The sequence below is a fragment of the Seriola aureovittata genome, chromosome 5 (assembly GCF_021018895.1).
Source record: "Seriola aureovittata isolate HTS-2021-v1 ecotype China chromosome 5, ASM2101889v1, whole genome shotgun sequence".
Classification (NCBI taxonomy): domain Eukaryota; kingdom Metazoa; phylum Chordata; class Actinopteri; order Carangiformes; family Carangidae; genus Seriola; species Seriola aureovittata.
The window spans coordinates 26,809,052-26,829,158 of record NC_079368.1 but is presented as its reverse complement, the minus strand read 5'-3'; the positions used below and the strand labels follow the sequence as shown (position 1 = coordinate 26,829,158).

The window sequence follows — 20,107 nt, the reverse complement described above, 5'->3', positions numbered from 1 at the left end:
ACTCCCTCCTCTTTCCCTCACTTGTCTTCATCCCGGTTATTCCCGTTCTCTGCAGCAGCCTGCCGATCACAGCGCCAGGTGGATGAGATATTTCTCTTTGGGTTGCCTTTGTTTTGTGAGTGTGTGTGTGTGTGTGTGTGTACTAGGTGCACCTTGCATACACGTGCGCCACATCTTTGACAGGGCTGTGGCTTTGACACAGGCTCAGCGGCTGTTTGAGAGATGCTGGATGACGCGTGTCAAGTGATATTAAATGTGAGAGAACCACCCCACCCCCCTGCTCTGCCCAGCCCTCCGCCATGGACTGTGTCTGCTGTGGTTAGTGTGAGCTATGACACTTTTCATTGGGGTTTTAAGGGGTGGAGGCGCCACGTCTGATGTACGAGGCCTCCCATCTCTGTGGGTAGAGTGGACACTTGGCCTACATACGTTCTTGGAAGGTCAATAGATACACAGCTACATCAGAAACGGTGCGCACATACTATACCTGACACATTACGCATGCTTTTGTAATTTCATAATCCAAACATATCTGGGTGAAGGAGGTTAGTGTATGAAATACATATTTGTGTAATTGCTTGGTAATTGTTAATGATGGGTGTGTATGTCAGTGGTTGCAGTGCTTTTGTGTTGTCGTTTTGCTCACTGTGAATCCAGGTCACTCTTTTTTAGCTTATGTTGATTGTATTTTACAAGAAGGACAAAGATATAAGTAGATTTGTTCTGAAAAAGAGAAGTGGTATGTAAAAGGTTAACCTATTTCCTGGTGAGTGTATCATTTTTCTGCTGTGTCCATGTGTGTTTGTACACGTGTGTATTTGCCTCCATCTGTGTCAGGTAATAATGTGAAAGTATGAGTAGTGGGCCGGTGTGCTCAGTGCTATAATGGGACAGACCTGTGCCGGGGGGATGCTCAGGGATGTTGGGGAAGGGGCGGGTTTACACCAGGATGTGTGGCATGCGCCGCCGAACAGAGAACAGCGAGTGTGACCTCAGCGACTCCAGGAAGGAAGGGGTTAAGCACGAGCCGGCAGGGCTGCATGGGCTGCGTTACGCAAACTGGCGGCTGGCTGGAGCTGAAAGGGGAAGTGCTGAGCTCAGAGGAACGCTGGCTCAGAGCCATCGCTCCCTCCTCCCTCCTCTGAAACTCCCCCCTTCGCCTCCCCGGCCCTCCTCCCCGCCTCCCCGCTACAGCTGAGCGCTCCCCATGCTTCCCACCGCCAGGCGTGGTGATGTGTGTTTGTGTGTCTGTGTGCCTGTGCTGGAATGCAGCTTCCCCCTCGGCTGGGGCCTGTGTGTTTGTGTGTGTGTTTGTGTGTGGGTGTGCACGTGTGTGTGTGTCTGTCTGGAATGATGCCTCCCCTTGTCTAGTGTGTGACGTCAGTACACACAACGGGTCAGCTTAGGGCTAGGCTAGGGCTGTGTGTGCCTGTGTGCGCGTGTGCGTGTATGTGCGCGCGCGCGTGTGTGCGTGTCGTGGGAGGGGGGAACAGGGGAGGAGTCAGTTATTGGAGAGAGAAAGAGGAAAGAGGAGGGGCTGTTTGTGAGCAGAAGGAGGTTGACTGCAGGGAGTCACTGAAGCCAGTATGCGTGCATGCATGAAGGCATCATGAGTTTGTGTCAAAGGGTGGGGAAGTGTGTGTGTGTGTGTGTGTGTGTGTGTGTGTGTGTGTGTGTGTGTGTCGGGTGACTTTCCAAACGAAATGGGAAGGGTAAAGAGTGTAAGGTTATTTCCTGGCGTGGATAAGTGAACCTAAATACACACACAAACTTGCACATGTGCGCACACCGTCATGCTGTAGTTTTCAGTCCAGTGCTGTTAGTGTCCAACTATTTTCATATGCAAATGAATTCAGTTCACTTTCAGCCATGCTAGCTTCCACAGTAGTGGCTTTTTGTCTGTGTTGTGCTACTTTTACAGAATCTTTATGCTACATTTATTCTGTTTTTACCTTCTTTTTTTGTTTTTTTTACCCTTTTTTGCTTTTGAGCTTTGATGTCAAGACAAATTTTTAAAAGCTGTTTTTCATCAAAAAGATTCATCACAAAAGGATTTATAGGGCAAAGTTCAAATTAAGCAAGAGAAACACATCTGTAATCACTTTTGACAGGAGCAGCAAACGACATTTGGCACACTTTCTGTGAGCAAATTATACACAAGGTCTAACAAACACAGCTTGCAGCTCACAAACACATATTCCAAAACCTATGAAAATCTTGCAATATCATATTCTTTGTTTATTCTATACAATATCCTCTATGTCGTCTTCTTGACCGACACGGACCGCCTCATCTCAACCTACACTTCACGTCCTTCACAGGAAGAAGGACACTGGTGCTATAATGTCTTGACTGTATAGGTTTGTCATTAAACAGATACTCAAGGCCTGAACTAGCAGACAATGGCTTTTCAATGGATCCCATTACCTTCGTCTATAGCTTGCTTGGCTCTACTGGGACAGACCTCTGCTAATTACGCACATTCATTTCCATCCAGCTGTAATTTCATTCACACTAATGAACCTTGCACATGGATTGGGATAATGTATAGTTAATGTACAGCCAGGAGACGGAATTAGCAGGCTACTGGCTTCTCCAGTGACATAGATTTTGAATAGCGGCTAAAGGCACAGTTCACCGAATACCACACAGGTGCCATTCTGACATTACAGCAAATAGTCATTTTAGACTAAAGTGTCTAATAGTTAAGTACGACAAACATACCCTGCTTTGTTGGAAATGTAATTCTATACAAGCAAAACCATATCTAAAAATCCATGTTTGTTTTTGCTTTTTCAGATTGCAGTAGTTGTAGTGAACAATGCTTTTACCTTTTCCATGTTATCAATAGCTGTGACTTTGTGGTGTGTAGCTATGTTACAAACTGTGTCATCTGCATTTAAAAGAAGAGGTTGACATTTTGGAAAATACACCTGCTTTCTTGCTGAGAGTTAGATGAGAGAATTGATGGCACCGTCATGTCTTCACATCTAACATGAATCTGGAGCCAGCAGTCGGTTCGCTTAGCTTAGCACAAAGGCTGGGGAGAATGGGGTCACAGTTAATCTATAATGCCTCTAATGCATTATAAAAAATTAACCGTTTCCTAACTGATTACTGGCAGTAGCTTGATATTTACTGTACAAATAAAATTTGATGAGAAGACATGACAGTGGTATCAGTCTTGTCTCAAGAAGAATACAAAGCTTATTCCCCAAAATGTCAGACTATTCCTTTATGAATTGTATTGAATTTTTTTTTTCTTTGTACCTGCATTTCAGGTTTCTTGCAACGAGTTCTTCCATCTGTTACCAACTGAACTCATTTTCTCATCACTTTGTCCTTTGTGTCTTGTCTCGATCACATCCCTGAACAGAGACTTCGCTGTCTTTCTGTATTGGTCAGCCTTCTGAACGCCAACCTTTGGGATCAGTCAGCAGAGCAGTAACACCAGCTCTGCCTGACAGGCCCAATCCAGCAAAATTAGAATCCATTTTGAAAGTGATAGTTAGAAAATTGCAAGTCATTCCTGATGTACCGCATGGAAACTAAGTGGCAGCAGCCCAGTAGTCGACTGTCATTTCAACCGCCAGCTGATGACAACTCCAATCACCCACACAGCCGTCAGTGCACACACACACACACACACACACACACACACACAGATATTCTCTCCATCCCATCCTTATGATTAGCATGCAGATTTTGCTGTCAGAATCTCAAGCGGAAGTAAAAGCATTGAAATTCATAGAATATCTCAAAACATTAATTTATGCTTGTCTGTGTCTGTCGGGATAAGCATTGAGACTGTGAGTGAGTGCGTGTGTGTTGGTGCGCGCGTGCATGTGTGTGGATGTGCGGGTGATGAAAACATACCTGGCGAGAAAAAGGGCTTTTTGGTGTAACAGAGGGTCTGAGGCATAAATATGGCCGCCCCCGGAGCTCAGCTGTGTTATTCCAGCCCGTCCCACACCTAGGACACACACTCATGCGCACACATGCCTGGAGCAAGGTCTCCTGCAGAACAACATTGATCTCTGTTTATAGTCTCTGTATGGGTGCTTCCTTATAGGACCACACACGCATGCACTCACTGTTACTCACACATGCCGACGTTTAAAGATGCTGAAAGGCCTTGTATTTGTCTTTGTAGCCTTATTAACTGGGTCATTTTGAGGAGCCGCAGTGAAGGAAATGCTGCTTTAGCTGTGGGTGGGATGGAGGTTGTGTTAGAGGTGGGGGTTGCCCAATAATTCTTGACCCTTCCTCGACCTGCTGTACAGCCTTGCTTTTCTTCAGTTGTGGTTCAGATCTCCTTTCAGTAGGGCCTCTCAGTTCAATCCAACTGAGCGGATTGGATTCCAGTCTAGTAGCCTTTTCTCAGTGAAGTTTTAGCAGGCTATCTTTGGTCAACATAGAGTAGGATCCCATGTTAAAGCGCCAACTACCGCAGGTGGTCCCCTCTGGATCAGAGGAGCTCTAACACAGCAGAGTCAGATTTAGGTGTTGCTCTCTGTCTGTCTGCAGCTCATGAGGTAATTTGATTAATGTGCAAGGCTAAAGTGACTCGGCGCAGGCGAATGGGCCTTAAATATCTATTTGCTATCTCTGTTTCTCCCTCTTTGCTTTTGTTGACTTGCTTTCACACCAGCCCATTTGCTTCATCTTATTTCTTGCCCTGAAATCAATCATGTATTCAGGATGTATCACACTTACACACACGCGCGCGCGCACACACACACACACACACACACACACACAAACACAGACATACACACAAATACAACGGATGAGTGCTGCCTGAATTGCGTGGTGCCATATTAGATTTAGGTGACAGTCACTCATGAACCAATTCAGCCAATAAACTTAATGACCTTCCCACTGCTGGGTCTGAATTTTCTCCATTGACTTGGAATCTTAATTTGATTGCGGAAATATATGTATGTTGCTCAATCTAATTTTCTCCAGTGATTTCAGGACACTGAGCACTTTTGTGCTTAGACAAGCAAACCTTTCAGGCCCGGCCCCCGATCACCGCCGATCGCCTTCATGCGGGAAGCTAAATTGTGTTTTATAGGAAGCGTATAAAGGCGGCATTCTGCCGTCACAGCAGATGTATGTGAAGGAGTTGCAGGTCTTAGTTTTGGTCCTTCCTCCCTGAAATAAGAGCAGGAGTCCGGCATTTCTGGGGCCCCCTTGTTGTTGAATAGACAGAAGTGGTGCTAGTTGGGCAAGAGAGGGCATGCTGGCTTATCGGCACTTATACAATTTCAAAACGAGAGAGAAAGATAGAGCGAAGGGCTATTTGGGGGAATGCTTTGATGTGGGTCCCCCAAAGAGTGTGGGTGGTCCGCAGGCCTTTGTGGGATTTGAACATATATATACATATGCTCATTCTCGCTCAGTCTTTCACACACTGTTTTCACTGCCTTACACAGCGCTTTGGGCCAAGTGTGACTTCACCAGGGCGGTCAGAAGGGGTTTCTAGGGCAACCTCACAGAGGCCTTGTTCTAAAAATGGCCGCCATGGTTACTTTGAAAGCCAACCCTGGCCTCTTGAACATGCACAGAAAAGAGCCCTGAGCACCACTCGGGGAGGGGAGCTGGGTGGACTGGGTGAGGGGGAAACCAGGCTCTTTAATAGCTAGCACATGAGACACTGAAGGTTTCAAACCCACCCAACCAGGAGTCATGGGAGGTGTGTGTGCGTGCGTGCATGTGTGTGTGTGTACCTAAACAGTAATATCCCTGTACTCAGCGCTTGGCTAAATTAAAAGGGCATTTTTGGCGTGGGGGGCAGTTTTTGGTGCCCAGACGATTGGACGGGGAAAGGCGAAACTCATTACCTACCCATCTGTCAGAGAGTGAGAGGGAAAGAGCTGTGGGAATGTGGATAGAGGGAGGGACGGATGAAAAGGGCTTGGAAGGCAATAGAGTGAGAGTGTCCGTTAAAGCAAACGGAATCACAACAGACTTCTGCTTTCAAAGGAGGATAAGTCTTTTATCTCCATTAGTTTTTCATTTTCCATGTGTTTTGAATTTAAAAAAAAAAAGTACCCCCGTTAATTTTCTCTATGGGAAAAAGACAAACCTTTGTAAAAGAAAGTGCAGCTGCTTTTACGACAGTCTGATAAGTGTTTGTATCAGAGGTTGATTTGTCTTTGAGCTCCCTCAGCCCCACATGTTTTTGATGTTCTCTTTTTCTCTCCCCTCTCTGGACCAGGGGCCACTCTTGAAACGCAAGTTTGTGTCACACACACACACACACACGCACACACACAAACATGCACGACCACTCATACACACTAAATGTATCAGCAAGTATGAAAAGCCATTGCTCATTTGTATGTTTTCACACAGCTAAATGTGTTAGCTCCCAGTTCTACAACCAGCTGCACCATGTAAACCTTTTTGTCTTGTTTAAGTGACTGTCTCACTCTCTCTCTCTCTCCCTACCTCTCTTCCTCTCTCTGTCTCTCTCCCGCTCTCTCACAGCTGTAGACATATAGGCTTTGATCACTGCAGTTGCAAGTGGCTGCCATATTCGATCCACACCCCTCTTCTGTGGATATTGTTAACGAACATGTACTTCCTCTGCCAGCTGGCTTTCAGAATGGAAAAGCATATCTCCATGGCAATGTTCTGCAGTTCTGCACTGTTAGATATTTGAAGCCAACACTTATTGGTTCTGCAGATAATGCTGAGCAAAAGGGCACATATAACAATATATTACTATTTCTGATTTGACGCCTTTGCAGTGTTGCAGGTTCGCACCGTCCATGCTAATGGAGCCTTTTGAATTTTGGATAAAGTCTAACTCATGCAGTGGGTGTTTAAACAGCCTGCCTGACTCTGTGTTTCTGCTAATGTCTGTAGGGAGGCTGTGGAGGAAAAATAAGGCCTCTACATCCAGCTTGTTTTATTTTTATATACATCCTGAGGGCACATCCAACACTATAGGCAAGGGTTGTGACCCTGTTTACTTCCGTCTCAATTTTTCTTCCTATTCACCTGTATTCTTACTGCACCTCTCAACCATCAAGAAGGCAGAAACACCACTTTGACCTGACCTCTGTTCAGTTTGCTCGTGTACCCCTCAACCCATTTCCATCTACATCCTATGAAATATTCAACTCCCGCCCCTCCCTTCTTACCTAATGTAGAGGCCCAGAAAACACTTTGATATCTGCATTAATACATGCTTGATATCACAGCGATGCGTCTGCTCAGCCCTTTGATAAACATATTTAAGAGATGTATGTCTTTGCCTGGTCCACATGCATTTCAGAGATCTCCTCTGAGCACATAAATGCATTCATAAGCTACTCTCTGTCTCTCCTAACCACTCCCATTATTAATAAATGCATGATCTCACGCTGTGGCTCGGTGTGTGCGTACACGTTTGTCTCTTTCATATGCTCATGAGTGTGTGTTTTAGGCCACCGCCGGGGACCCCGCCCTGCTCATTCATATTCATCCTCGCATAATGACCAGCCGTGCCTCCGGATAGCGCAGTCAGGATAAGATCAAACAATATATTCAAACAAGAGGCTGTGTTATTCATACTGTATCAGCCGCACTCACTGCTCACTTCCTCATCTTCTTTCTCAATTCCTCCTCTTGCAGTGGATTCACCGAACTCAGTTCCCGCATCTAGATTTCTGTCAGGCTGATTTTAATCTCAGTCAGAGTCATAACAGTGGACTGCAGCTGGTCCTGATCATGCTCTCGTGATAGGAGAACATGGGGCCTTTGGCAGGTGACTGTAGCCAACTGAGTCTGTTTCATATTGTTCAACTCCATGCTGCGTCCATTCTTAGAGTGTTACTCAATAATGTCATTTACTAAAGGGCACATTCAATGAGCTGATGAAGTCATCCAACTCTCTTTTCATAAATGTTTAGGCAAAACTACCATTAGCTGGCTCTGTCTGGAGACTATAGATGCCTGATCTTATCTCTGTCTTTGATAACGATTGGTTAAATCTCTGATCTTGTCTTAACAATCAAAAGTTGTTCAGGTGGAAACTTAGTAACTAAAAATATCTTAATTAGTTAATCTCTAAAGTAGTAGCAGTAAAGTTTGTTCTGTAAAATGTCAAAATATAGAGTCCATCACAAGCTCCCAGAGTCCCATGTGATGTGTTCTTAATTGCAAGTTTTGTCGGACAAACTGTCCAAAAGTAAAGTATGATCGAAGACAAAGAAAACCAGCAAAAATTCATATTTGAAATAATTTATTAATTATTTAATTTGTTATTTGTCTTTGCATTTTTGCTCAAAAATGTAGTTAAATGATTCATCTCTATAAAAATTGTTTCTGATTAAGTTTCTCTTCGACTAATTGTTGAAGAGATGAAAGAAAGAAGGATAGCCCTATATACATTGTACATACACTAAAAAACAAACCTCATTATTTTCTTTCTCACTTTTCTTCAGGTTTCCATCTGAGCGGCACAGTGACGGACCCCGCCACACCCTCGTCCCCAGAGCTTGTATGCAGCGTGAGCGTCAGCTTCGACCGCTGCAAGATCACGGCGGTAACATGCACCTGCGGAAACAAAGACATCTTCTACTGCGCCCATGTAGTGGCGCTGTCGCTTTACAGAGTACGGAAGCCCGAGCAGGTCAAACTGCACCTGCCCATCTCAGAAACCCTGTTCCAGATGAGCAGAGACCAGCTGCAGAAGTTTGTCCAGTATCTCATATCAGTTCACCACACAGAGGTGCTGCCTACCGCACAGAAACTGGCCGACGAGATTCTGTCACAGAACTCGGAAATCAACCAGGTCCACGGTGAGGAAAAGTGTGTGTGTGTGTGTGTGTGTGTGTGTGTGTGTGTGTGTGTGTGTGTGTGAAGAAGGTTGGGGGCATGTTTAAAGACCACGTGATCATGTGGGTCTGTGTGCGTTTTCCTGCAGCTACATACGTACATGTATTGACTGCATGATGGAGGTAAAGTGTGGCAGGATCAATGCTACTCATTAGTGAGATCCAAACAGTAAAGGAGAGACTGTGTGCCTTTAATCAACACTATAGACCCGTTATTTACCACTGAGAGAAAGGGAACGATACAGAGACAGAGATGAAGAGGTTAGCGGAGAGATAAAGACGGGGGGAATATCGCTTGTTATCGATATTGTTCCTGCTGCTTACTTTAATACAAGAGGGGAAACTGAAGGACAAAGAGCACAGAGAAAGAATCTGATGGCTGCATGGGACAGAAGAAGGCACGAAGAAGCATAGATGTGTGTTTGTGTATGAGAAATGGAGTTATACAGGAAACAGGCTAGGAGGAAGAAAAACTATGAGGAAACTGAGAACAGAAGGGAGATGTGAGAGGCGTCAATCAGAAGGCAGAGAGACAGGTATTCATCACAAGAGAACTATGATTTTTTTTAAACATACTATTGATCTATCACCCTTCCGTCAATATCTCTGGAAATGTGAACTAAAACATATCAAATGGATTGCACCATCTCAATTATTCCTATTCATTTAATCTGCTTGAGGGTCAGTTCAGGTGCATGCATATATATATGTATATATATATTTATTATTATTATTATTATTATTATGCTATTTACTTTATACCCTTTATCAGAATTAGTCTTCATATTATATTTTTACACATTTTACCTACCAGGAAATGACATTACAGTCATTCTGAGGAATAAAGAAAAAGGCACACTTACAGTGTTGGACAAACTACTTAAAATTCAAATGCACTGTTTCAGTTCAGTGTTTGACTGTCAATATTACTTTGAGTAATGGGTTATTTGTTTTGCTTTGAAAAATATGCTTGAATAAAGTGCAGAATAAGTGGGATAATATTAATGGAAGAGGGTAGACTGCATGAAATTACATCACATTAATATTATTTATATTAAATTGCGATTGCAGCCGGTTATTCCACCGTCATCATCAAATGACTGAGCACTTTTTCTGTTTGTTTCCAAAGTAGTTCCCGCCTGCATTGTAAAGAAGGGGCTTAAACTGTTTGTTATCAATCTGGGAAATAAGTGTTACATCACCCAATTTGTAAATTTAGCATTGTGTATTATTGCCTCCTAGTGCTGGTAAAGTACTTGAGGGTGTTCTTATATCAAAAAGCTTGTGAGGACACAAATGAATGTTGTCACAGGTGTAGAAAGGTGAGTTCAGTCGTCCAAAATTAGTGTCTTTTTTTACCTGGCCATTTAAAGGTAATGGTTGCTTTTGTTAGACAGAGGTTTAAATGGTGGTTACGGAGAATAATGTTTGCAGCACTGAGGGTAAAAGCCTAAAATAGACATCAAATGCAGAATCAGTGGGTTGCTGGGAAATACACAGCATATTAGCTTATAATAATGTATTATTCTATACCAGTAATATTATACTTTTTAATTAGGATAAGAGACAGTATAGATAATGCAGTGGCCTAATTGCACTTATAACATATCTGTATGTCTGTATGTGTGCAGGGGCCCCAGACCCCACAGCAGGAGCCAGTGTGGACGATGAGAACTGCTGGCACCTGGATGAGGAGCAGGTTCAGGAGCAGGTCAAGCTTTTCCTTTCCCAGGGAGGGTACCATGGTTCCGGCAAGCAGCTCAACCTGCTCTTCAGCAAGGTCGGGAGCCAGCAACATTCATTTTCACACATACAGAACATAACAACATGCATACAAAACATACCAGCCCTGACTGCCACAGCCACAGGCACATGCACACTCTGTTCAAAGTAATCCCAGACAAAAGCACTTGCATATATTGGCACATACTTTGTTTTACACTTTACCTTCTGCAATTAGCTATAGCTGAGCGCAAAATGCAATTTAAAGAGAGGGAAAGAGGTATAGAAAGAGGGAAAGCTTGCACTACTTTCTACCCACGATTAAATGATCACATGAGAGATGTGTGGTTCTCTCTGCTGCCTGGTATTACAGAACCAGAGTTAGGCCAGCATTAATGTGCTGTATACTATGTAAAGACTGCAAGCCAAGGCCATTATCATCCACCCTGCCCAGCTTTTAGAACGTCTCTCTGCTTCATGCTCTTTGATGCCTGTTATATCCTTTTCAGCACAGACACACACACACACACACGTGCGCGCGCACACTGACAGCCACTGTACAATTGCACAGACACACACACATACACACTCGCACCCCCACATTGAGGCATGTACACACTCATGTACACAAAGCTGGCCTCAAATAACAAAAAGATGTACTCTATATGCATTTGTGTATGTAAGTGTTTCTGTGTCTGTGTTTGTGAAGTGTTGTGACTCACAGAAAACGTGTGTGTGTGTGTGTGTGTGTAGCACATTTAGGAATCACTCACCATTATTTAATTTTTCATTATTTTTCACCTAAAAATACCCTGAATTCTTAAAAGTAGCAGATCTGTTTAAACCGATGTTTACTTGGATTTTTTTTTATTTTTTTTATCCCCACACACCCAAGAGTTGTGTTTCCTGCTGCAAGAAGATGCTGACCACTAAAGTTTACAATAAACGAGTCCCCCTTGCGATTAGCACTGCACAGAAAATCCTCCAGTAAGAGAAGGTGAAGAGAAAATAAGGAGAAAATGGTGCTGGTGCTGGACATGCACCAGATAGGGGGAAAAAAGAAATAGTTATATTACTGAGTGGTTGCAATACATTTTGCTCTTTTTTTAACATCAGACCTCTGAAGTTCTAATTTGAAAAGCATAAGTAAGTACTTAAGTATTTAGCCCTTAAGTACAATGTAGCTATGTTTGCATCTTGTGTATGTGAATTAAATTTCTATGTGACCTTGTGACTTCTGCAGAATGTTTCTCAAATGAAACCACAGAACTACCCAGAAAGCCCGATACTAGTTTGAATGGTCGTCAAGATTTGGAGAATGAAAAGCAAAAAGAGGTGTCAGCAACATTTGAGAGAAAGCAATGACAGAACTAGAGGAATTTTGCCACAAGATTTGAGCGAACATTACAGTTGCTCGCTGACACCGACCTCTAAAAAACAAGAGACCACTGCACAGCAGGGGCCTCTGCCAACAGTTTCTACAGACATATAGGACCCGTGAGATAGATATAACCCTAGCAGGCGGATATGGGCCTGTCCTTTTAAAGCATGTTTGTCAAGCATTGTCAGAAAGTGCTGTCTGAGGTGTTTATCAACTTCTTTCCATTCAGTTCAGTTCAATACAACTTTACTAAGAACAACTGTATGCAGCAGCTCACCACCTAGATCAACAGCTCACACACAATAGATGGAAAATTATACAGAATACAGTCATCTTAAAACAAGTTAATGTTGAATTGGTAATAAATACATGAATAAATAAAGATATCTAAATACAGATACAGATAAATATAGATATCGAAAAACAATCTAAAAGATGCACAAACAAACAAGGCTGTACAAAAGCTTTGGTCCTCATTTGATTTTGTCATTGATAAACTTTAATATATGCATTTTTCAATTCTTGTGTCATTTGTTTGTGCAGTGTGCAGTCCACTGTAGTCCTGCATGTCTTGTCTGTAAATTGTGAGGGCTGTTTGTTGGTGTGTCTTTGTATGACTGTGTGTGTGTCTCCGTTTGTGTAAGCTACACTTGTACGTAACTGTCCTCCCTGTGTCCCCTCCTCTCTCCTCCTGTAGGTGAGGGAGATGCTGAAGATGCGTGACTCCAACGGAGCGAGGATGTTAACACTGATCACAGAACAGTTCATGGCCGACCCTCGGCTGGCACTGTGGAGACAGCAGGGCACCACCATGACCGACAAGTACAGACAGCTCTGGGATGAGCTGGGTAAGGGGAAAGACACACACACACACACACACACACACACACACACACACACACACACACACACACACATCACACACACACACACACATCCACAGCAAGGTGGGTGATCGAACTCAGACATTGACACATAGATGCTCGTACACACACACACACATTTTTTCCTGTTTGTTTATTTTTTCTTTGTTTCCAATCAGACACACACTCTCAGACGCACACACTCTTCACAGTCCAGTTTCTTCCTCTCATTATGAATGTAGGTTTGGCAGCTCAGCTAGAGTGTCTTTGTGAATTACAAGCCATTTAACGCGGCACATCAAACCCCATCAAAACCCCAAATATTATGACCTCCGTTATGTTTTCCAACACATCACATCATATATTTAGTCGATGTGACAGAGTGCTTGCTCGCTCTTGCAGCCGTTTGGTTTGATAAAGTGTGTAGTTCCTTTGACAGACGTACTGTACCTACAGCAAAACACTTCCTCACAAACCGCAAAAGCAGCGAGCACATCTCCAGGACAGCAGTCGTGCTGTCTCCTGTCTTTGTTGTTTTCCTCTAATGTCTTGGTTGCTGCTACTGCCGCCGCCGCTGTTGTTGTTGATGATGATGTTCGTTTTCTCCCTTTGGTCTTGTTCTGCACTTTGTGAGGACAGCGCAGTGATCTCATCTGTTTCAATCCCACGTATTTTTGGAAGTGTGTGTACGGTCTCTTTGAAGTCCACACTTCAAACCCTTCTTCCCAAGTCCTTATCACTCCCCCTGATGTGTGGTGAATGCTGCCTCTCGGCGCCGCTCTCTCTATCTCTCTCTCTCTCTCTCTCTCTCTCTCTCTCTCTCTCTCTCTCTCTCTCTCTCCCCCTCTTTTGTCTTTCTCCTCTTTGAGCCGCAGCTACTCCTCTCCTCCAGACACAAAGCCACGCCTCATTCACTTGTCCTCACCCATGTCTCCTCGTCCAAATCATCTCCGCTCCCATTTCATTCTCTGCTCCCCTTTTTTTTCTGCCCTCCCTCTGTTCTGCACCTTTTGTATTCCTTTTCTCTCTTCATGTTCTGTCTCTGTCCTTGTCTTCGTCCTTCCTCCCAAACTCTCTCTGCCTTTACACACATACATACGTACAACACGATCGCACACACACACACACAACACACACACACACACACACACACACACACACACACACACACACACACACACACACACTGAGTGTACATATCTCCAACAGTCTTGAGAGTAAAATCCCTGAATGTGCTCGCCTCCTTGGAGACGTAGCCACTTTTCATATTCTGTTTGTTCCAATTTACTCCAAAATGATATGTGTGCAGTCAGCATTGCCTCGGGACTAGTTAAGTCCTCTGTTTTCACAGAGTTTTGTATTCCAGTGCAAGATGGCGGCAGCATAGAAAATGTACTCTAAAAGAAAAAGAACCAATGTTAAGATGTTGCCTGTCTTTGAAAACTGCCTTGAGCTTTTAATCTTGCATGATAACTGTATTTTAAATCTCACCTTCCTGCGTTGCATGACTCACTGCTTACATCATTGTCACACATTGGGAAGTAGGGCAGGTAACTGAAGTGTGTGTGTGTTCATGTTTTGTGTGTGTGTGTGTGTCCAGGGGCCCTGTGGATGTGCATCGTACTGAACCCGCACTGTAAACCAGAGCAGAAGTCATCATGGCTGCGCCAGCTGCGCAGATGGAACAGTGTGGACGTCTGCCCCTGGGAGGATGGTAACCACGGCAACGAGCTGCCCAACCTCACCCACTCACTGCCTCAGGGTGCCCATGGCAACCAAGGTCAGAGATTGACAAGTTTTGTGTGTCTGTCAATAACGTCTTTACTTTGCAATAACGTATCTCACAGTTGTGAAGGTCAGAGGTGCTACATGTAGCATTTGAAAGCATCTGCATTGAAGACTCTGCCTCTTGTGTATGGAGGATCGCTATTCACCTAAAGAACCATTCTTCATTCTTGTCTCTTTTGTTTTGCTTCAAAGTTGTTTTTCCATGTAGCACATTCACCCTGAACACTTTCGCTCGGTTTAGACAAACGTAGAGGCTCACTTCCTTTAAAACATCAGCAGAGTTTCTGTGGTGTGGAAACCAGTTCAGGCTGCGAGTCTTATAGGTGACGGTTATGTTTATTTACAGTCATCCATGACTGAAAAATGAAAGATCATATTAGTATTAAAAAAGCTGCCAAATGACCATGCATGTGGGCCCTATCTGCCTTTTTCCCACCACATGATCAGGCATTAAATCCTCCTCCTCCTCCTTCTCCTTCTTCTGCAGAGATGCGCCCCCACAGGACTGTGTTCACACGAGCCATTGAGGCCTGTGACCTGCACTGGCAGGACCGACACCTCCAGCACATTATTGCCAGTGACCTCTATGCCAACTACTGTTACCATGACAACCAGGAGGGTTCCCTCTTCGACTCACGCGGGTGGCCTTTGTGGCACGGTGAGTCTTTGTGTATATAAGTGTTTGTGTATGTGAGTGCATGTGTCAGATTCTGCTCAGCAGGTGGGATTGAGAATGTACAGTGTCCCCAAGGAGAGAATATTGTGGTTTGAAATTTGCCTTTTCCTCAGAACATGTCCCGACGGCCTGTGCCAGGGTGGATGCTTTGCGTTCACACGGTTACCCAAGAGAAGCCCTCCGACTAGCCATCGCTGTGGTAAACACGTTACGACGGCAACAGCAGAGACAACTGGAGCACTTCCGCCGGCACAAGAAAGGTGAAGCTAATTTTTTACTATTCAAAGATTTCTTTTTTTAGTTTTCAGAATATAAATTAGCAAGCATTCCCACAAATTCACTAATTATGCACACAGTCAAAACGAGCATACATCCAACTCATATATTATTACTCTATAACATCACAGAACAATGAAAGCATGGAGAGAAAAGAGAAGAGGAAATTGCCAGTGGCAAAAAGAAAAATTATTTTTTATTCATTGTCCTTATTCATTTCATTTGATTTAAGAGCTTGTTCATTTTTCTAGTACAGGTCTTTTTATAGAATGTTTTCAGTTTGTATTGTGAAGGCTGTTGAATACTTTTGGAAGTTTCAGTTAAAAATATATGTGTTAATATACTGTATGTTTGTGTTAAGTGCGTCTTTATCTGCTCTGTCTCGTCTCAGAGTTGCTCCATAAAGGCCATACCTCCATAACCAACATGGAGGGCTGGGTGGGACACCCCCTGGATCCTATCGGTACCCTGTTCAGCACCCTGACAGAGTCAGGACGAGCGGGAGAGGAGGGCTCCAACACCTGCTTAGACCTCTCAGGTACTGCTCCCTAAGTAGTATCCTGAATACAACAAATGTACACATATTACTTAAATATATCTCTGCTTCTATGGCAGCATATGAACCTAATCCAAAAAATCAGATCATTATTTATGTTTTGTGTGTGCTTTCTTATTACCACATACTAATACTATATGATTTGTATATGATATATATGACATTTGCTGTATAATAATATGTATTCACCGGTAACACAACTACCACATACAAAACAATATCATAAATATAGAAATATACAAAACCAACACAGCTATAATCATGAAAGTATGCAAACATTTGTGTATTTATACAGATGTTTATAAATACGAATGTTTCAAGATGCTTTATGTTATTTCCAGTGATTGATTTGAAATTTTATATGATTTACACTCACTTACTTGCCTTGTTGACTACAGAGGAGTAATTTTTAATCAGTGTAGCGTAATAAGATGCATTTTCAGGTCTTTCATATTTTTCAACTTTCATCAGAAGTTTTAGTTTAAATGCAGATTCACAGTCATGCAGTCTCTTTTTCTTATCTTGTAATGCGTCCTCTCATGTTTTTTAAATTCTCCTCTCCTGCACTCCACGATCGCTCCGTCCCTCATTGCCTCCTCTGCACACAGAAATAGCCCTCTCCTCTGAGGTAGAGAAGTGAATAGAGGAATGCTCCTGAGGCGTTGATCTTTATTTTGGATCGTTGTTGGGTTCAGACCTCTACTTTGTGACTGACACAGAGTGGTTTTCCATAGGAGACAGTTGGCCGCTTTATGAGAACTCACTTCCTTTGTTTCAACTCTCTTTCTCTTCATCTACCTCTGGTGTTTTCGCTTCCCTCTCCTCTCCGCAGACTGCTCCAGTGTTGTAAGCCGAGCAGATCTCCAGCGAATGCCTGTGCAGCGATTGCTGGGAGACGGCGAATCGTACGTGGCCCTGGCAGTGGAGACGGCTCTGATTGGCTTAGGCCAGCAGCGGGTGATGCCTGACGGGCTGTACGCTCAAGAAAAGGTGTGTCGCAATGAAGAGCAGCTATTGGCCAAGCTGCAAGAAGTGGAACTGGACGACTCCCTGGTCAAAATCTTCCGTAAACAGGCCGTCTTTCTGCTAGAGGGTGAGGGAGCTGACGGATTCTATTTCACCCTCATTTTCCCTTTAATTCACTACACCTCCCAGTCTCCACACATATACATAGACACACCTCCTCACATTGGAGAAAAAAAACACATTGGACTCTGTCTCACTATTTATTATCCTTTCATTTTGTGGTGCAAACAGAGGCTGAGCTGCCCTGGGCCAGACCAAAATGAGCTCTTTACACAGTAACACCAGGGGTATTGTGTCAGCACACACATGCATGCACACACAACAGTGTGTACATTTACAAGACTGGAGCTGGAGCAGAATGGGGCTCGGTTATGGGAAATGGAGAAGGAGGAGGAGGATGGAGGTGGCACATCCTGGAGGGCCTGGCCCAGTCAGTCTCCTCTCCAGTCCCCACCCTAACCCCAGCCATGCCTCGGTCCCGGCACGACCACCCACCTCTGGCTCCGTTACTAATAGAACACCAGGCTCCGAGGCCTCTGTGGGCCCCTGGAGGCTGCAGCCGCGCCACTGTGTGATGTGGTCTGTGGCTTAGGAGCCTGTTGGGGTTTAAAATAACCCACCAGAGACGAGGGGAAGTGCAGGAAGAGGGGGAGGGAAGGGAGAGAGCGTGAGGCCAAGTCTGCACACACGACCATATGGTTTTTGACGTCACGGTTTGTTTTAATGCTGCGTGGCTTTGCCTCTTCCTGGCTGGAAGGGATAGACCAGATCACTCCTCGGTATACAACAGAAAAACCACGAGTCAGTATACACCAAAATGAAAATATACTTGTTAATCATCTATTTATATTGTCTATACCATAAAATGCACTGACTTGATGAAACCATTTCCATCGTCACTAGAAACAGCATTTTTATGTGTGTATTTGTTTTTCAAACAGCTGGTCCGTACTCTGGCCTCGGAGAGATCGTCCACAGAGAGAGTGTTCCCATGCACACCTTCGCCCGCTATCTCTTCACCTCTCTCCTACCTCACGACGCTGAACTGGCGTACAAAATTGCACTGAGAGCCATGCGGTACGTCTCTTACCTTTTGTGTGTGCTTGCGTGTTTCCGTAATCATGTCAAAAACCTTGTAAATCAAATTTTTATTGATTTTTCATTTGAAGAATTAATTGCTGGCCTTTGGATTTGAAAAGAAAATCCTCCCAAATTTGGTCTAAAGGAGCCTTTTAAAAAATCACTGACCTCCTAAAACTGAATGATCTCATTTAGATTTGTCCAGATTCCATCTCTATAACTTGTTTGAAGTTGTGATGACTCCTACTAAAGTGAGCTAAACATTGCAAGATAACATATAGTGATCTCTCTGCATGCTCTCCTCAAGCTTTAAAGTCAGTCATTGTGGCTGATCTCTCTATATTAAGCTCCTGTGTGTATCCATCTGTGGACAATGTGTACATGTGTATGTGTGTTAATCAGTCTGCGCTGCTGTTTTGATGTTGTGACTAGTGGGAGCTGGATCAGTGAATATTAATTACATTAATGAGAGTGTAATTAGTGTGGCTGTAATGAGGAGGAAGCATACACACACACACACACGCGTACACACACACACATATACTCATGCAGGGCCAGCAGGGAGAGGGCAGTGTCGGGAAGATGTTTGTTGTGTTTCTACAAAGCCAGGCCTCTCTTAGTCCATCGCTGTCAAACTGGCAAATGATTAGTGAATGGATGAGGAGTGAGTTTTTCCTTGCACCATCGTGTGTCACAGCTGGACAAGCAGAGAACAAAAGGACAACAATCACACCTTCCTACAGTTAACCAGTTAGGAGCAATCAGGAAGTGAAATAACATGCTTCCAAAACCAAAACAACACGGCTGGATTTCTCATTGAGGGGTCGTGTGGTTTCAAGGTTGCACATCCAGCCGCTGCGTGTCCCCTCCTTGCCTCTAAATCCACATCCCAAACCTGTTTTTCCTGAGTCAGCCACTCCCCACCATCCCTTGCCACTTCCCTTCACCTTCCCCGTTTCCTCCCCTCACCTCCTCCATTCCTCCCTCCCGTGGCGTGAAACTGGCGATTTAGAATAATATGGCCACTTATGGGTGCTCCTGGGAGCCAGGGGTGTCTACTCAGCACATAATGAATGTGTGTAATGTAGCGTAGTGTAATATGATAGCATATACCTCCCCGCTCCCACGGGACGGCGGACAGTTAAATATAGAGGAGGAGGTAAAGGAACCAGGGCTATTTTAATGAACCCATTATAACACTATTATTGATACAAGGAGAGAAAGAAAGTCTTGCTCTCTCTCTCTCTCTACTTTTCCACTTTCCACTTGCTCTCTCTATTTGTCTTCCCTCTCACAGTTGCTCTTAAAGTGGCTTTTTTTTCTTTAAATGAGAGGAAGTCAGACTGCCTCCATACACAAACACGCATCCAGTAGAGTGTTTTAAAGTGTGTTGCGTGTGTGTGTGTGTGTGTGTGTGTGTGTTTGTGCGCCATGGATGAGGTTAATTAAAGTGTGTGAGAGCAGCATATGCCGTGCGATGGCTTGGTGTGAGCAGCCAACACAAAAACAGAGGAGCTGCCTACTGGTTCACGGGCTGCCCAGAATTTGACTATAGCTACAGAAGAAGCAGCTCGCCGCCTCTCCGGAGACTGTCCTTATCTCAGCTCTTCGGAAGCCAAAGAGACAAATCCCAGCCGCCTGTTATCATATGAGATTTCCATATGAGATTCAAGTCTTCCAATGCTAATGAATCTAGATCCTCTGCTGTAATCCACAACCTTTTGATCCTCTGCATAATCCATAATCTTTGAAAATACCGCACTGTATATCATAACTGCAGTCTGAGGTTATTCTCAGACAATGATATGCCAATGACACTCACAAGTAGCTGGCATCCTTTTTTGTTTAGGTTAGGCCCCCTGAAAATACAATGATTTTTCTATATTTTCTTCTTTTCATCATTTCATC

At 44.0% G+C, this 20,107-nt stretch overlaps 1 protein-coding gene across 1 annotated transcript in view; it reads left to right on the top strand.

Annotated features, from left to right (window-relative positions):
* The window catches only part of LOC130169119 (zinc finger SWIM domain-containing protein 6), a 47,913-nt gene that overhangs the window by 19,082 nt on the left and 8,724 nt on the right, over window positions 1-20,107 (top strand). The window contains exons 2-10 of the mRNA XM_056375556.1: window positions 8,439-8,795; window positions 10,463-10,611; window positions 12,632-12,782; window positions 14,398-14,577; window positions 15,073-15,243; window positions 15,375-15,521; window positions 15,929-16,075; window positions 16,926-17,186; window positions 18,061-18,196. Coding sequence (XP_056231531.1) covers window positions 8,439-8,795; window positions 10,463-10,611; window positions 12,632-12,782; window positions 14,398-14,577; window positions 15,073-15,243; window positions 15,375-15,521; window positions 15,929-16,075; window positions 16,926-17,186; window positions 18,061-18,196 — 1,699 coding nt within the window. The remainder of the gene's footprint in view (window positions 1-8,438; window positions 8,796-10,462; window positions 10,612-12,631; window positions 12,783-14,397; window positions 14,578-15,072; window positions 15,244-15,374; window positions 15,522-15,928; window positions 16,076-16,925; window positions 17,187-18,060; window positions 18,197-20,107) is intronic.